The sequence below is a fragment of the Tribolium madens genome, unplaced genomic scaffold (genome assembly GCF_015345945.1).
Source record: "Tribolium madens isolate multiple individuals breed KSU strain unplaced genomic scaffold, Tmad_KSU_1.1 Scaffold_11;HRSCAF=98;Tcas5.2_LG3b, whole genome shotgun sequence".
NCBI lineage: Eukaryota > Metazoa > Arthropoda > Insecta > Coleoptera > Tenebrionidae > Tribolium > Tribolium madens.
Window position 1 is genome coordinate 8,788,657 of NW_025400975.1, and position 2,138 is coordinate 8,790,794.

Here is a 2,138-nt window from a genome sequence, read left to right on the forward strand (position 1 = left end):
TTTCTTTCGCCAAAAAAGTGTTTTTGAAAATCATCCAAAACCCAGAGAAGTAGACGTAAATGACATATTTTGTGACAATTTTTTTGAATTATTTTTGACAAATTTTTTGAATGTAATGAATTTAATCGCTGTTTCTCGATTTTTAAAAATCTTGTGTTTTTGATCAAATTTAGCGCTTTTTTGGCTAAATCTTTTGATTTTCTGCAGTATTTTGGACAAATATTTTCCATTTTGTTAGTTTTTCGGTAAAAAATAAAGCATTTTAGGCCTTACTTTTTCAATGTTCAAATCGTTCAGATTTTGTTAACTTCAATCAAAATCTAGAGAAAAGTTGACAATGTATTTTTCTGCAATATTTTAGATTTTTTTTTGATTTTACTGTACTTCTTGTCAAAGCACTAAAACAAGCAAAAAATAACACTTTTTAGATACAATTTTACGATTTTCTGTTATCTTTCGCCAAAAAAGTTTTTTTGGAAGTCATCCAAAACCCAGAGAAGTAGACGTAAATAATACATATATATTGTGATTGTTTTTTTTTATTTTTTTGCATTATTTTTGACAAATTTTTGAATTTAATGAGATCTTCAGTGAAAAACGCTCTAAATTTAGCGAAACAGATGAATGTCTTATAAAACATTTATTCCAGTTTTTTTCACTACTCTTATATTCTCTGTGTGGTCATTGGTTGCTGAGATATTGATGATCAAAAACAAGATGATTCTTTTTTCATTTAAAGTCAGATATCTCAGCGAAAAAATATTTGCCAAAAGATCTCAAAACTATTAACTTAAAGCTTCAAAATGTTTCTTTTTTTTATCCAGATACGACCATTTTTCGATGAGTTAGGAAAATTTTTTGTTCCTTTAATTTTTTGTAGTAGTATCCAATTTGGTGATTTTTTCATTTTCAGCTTTATTTTTTCACCGTTGAGTTCGGTTTGTGCAAGCAAGAGGGCGAAATGCGCGTTTACGGTGCTGGTCTCTTGAGTTCAGTGGCTGAACTTCGCCACGCTCTTAACACTCCTGAAAAAATAAAACGTTTCGATCCGGATGAAACGGTCAAACAGGAGTGCATAATCACGTCTTTTCAGCTCGGTTATTGGTACACTGATTCTTTCGAGGAAGCTAAGGAGAAAATGAGGTGATTTTGGACGTGGTATTTTTTTGTGTTATTTTCAGGCTTGTAGGACTTTTGCGGAACAAATTCAGCGGCCGTTTGGGCTGCGCTACAATCCGTATACTCAAAGTGTGGAAGTTTTGAGTAATGAACAGAAAATAACAGCCGTGGTCTCGGAATTACGCGGAGATTTGTGCATTGTAAACAGCGCTTTGAAGAAAATCAGCGCGAGACATGCCAATTTGAATGTTGATAAAATTGCCAATCTTTTGCAAACTGGACTTGCCACCTCAAATGGGGAAGACAATCAAAACTAAAAATATACCAAATTTGAATTGTAACATTTATGGACCAGATTATATGTTAAGTAGTCGTTGAAGTTAATAAATATTCATCATGAAATAATACTTGGCCTTCATTATTGAGTTGTGTAAATCCGACTTTAAAATTACAATTTTTTAGGGAGATATCTATCAAAAATGACAATTCTGAAAAAGTCGGGTTGGATTCGTAATTTTTTAAACTTGACCTATAACTTCAAAACTATTACGAATTTTGCACTTTTATTGACGTCAATCGATTTCCTGGAACATTTTACATATGTCTACATCAAAATATTATATCAGTGAAATGCAGTTTTTCCGCAATTTACAAAATAAAAAAAAAATTGTTAACACAACGGGTCATTATTGTGTTAAATTAATATTTCTCAACAGCATTATTTGTGATACAATTAAATATCTATTACTTCTATATAAAATCTATCAGTTGACTACGAAAAGTTGATTTTGTGACATTTTATTTAAAATTTTTTACTAAAATATTTTATTACTAATAAAACACACAATTATTATTAATTATTATTTATTAATATAAAATATACGATTCTTAGATTATTTTATCAACTAACTGAAATGAAAATTTTTGTAATCTTCAAAACTTATTTCTTAATAATCATTCACAAAACATAACAATTATTCTTAGACAAAAATCGTTAAATTAAGTAAACAATAAAACAC

The 2,138-nt window shown here is 29.2% G+C and overlaps 1 protein-coding gene across 2 annotated transcripts in view; it reads left to right on the forward strand.

The window, feature by feature from the left end:
- Positions 1 to 1,481, forward strand: part of LOC123015839 (tryptophan 5-hydroxylase 1) — a 14,344-nt gene extending 12,863 nt beyond the window's left edge. For both annotated transcript variants that reach the window (XM_044415855.1, XM_044415863.1), the window contains exons 7-8: positions 914 to 1,143; positions 1,190 to 1,481. In XM_044415855.1, coding sequence (XP_044271790.1) covers positions 914 to 1,143; positions 1,190 to 1,436 — 477 coding nt within the window. In that variant the 3' untranslated portion in view covers positions 1,437 to 1,481. The remainder of the gene's footprint in view (positions 1 to 913; positions 1,144 to 1,189) is intronic.
- Positions 1,482 to 2,138: the final 657 nt, after the last annotated feature.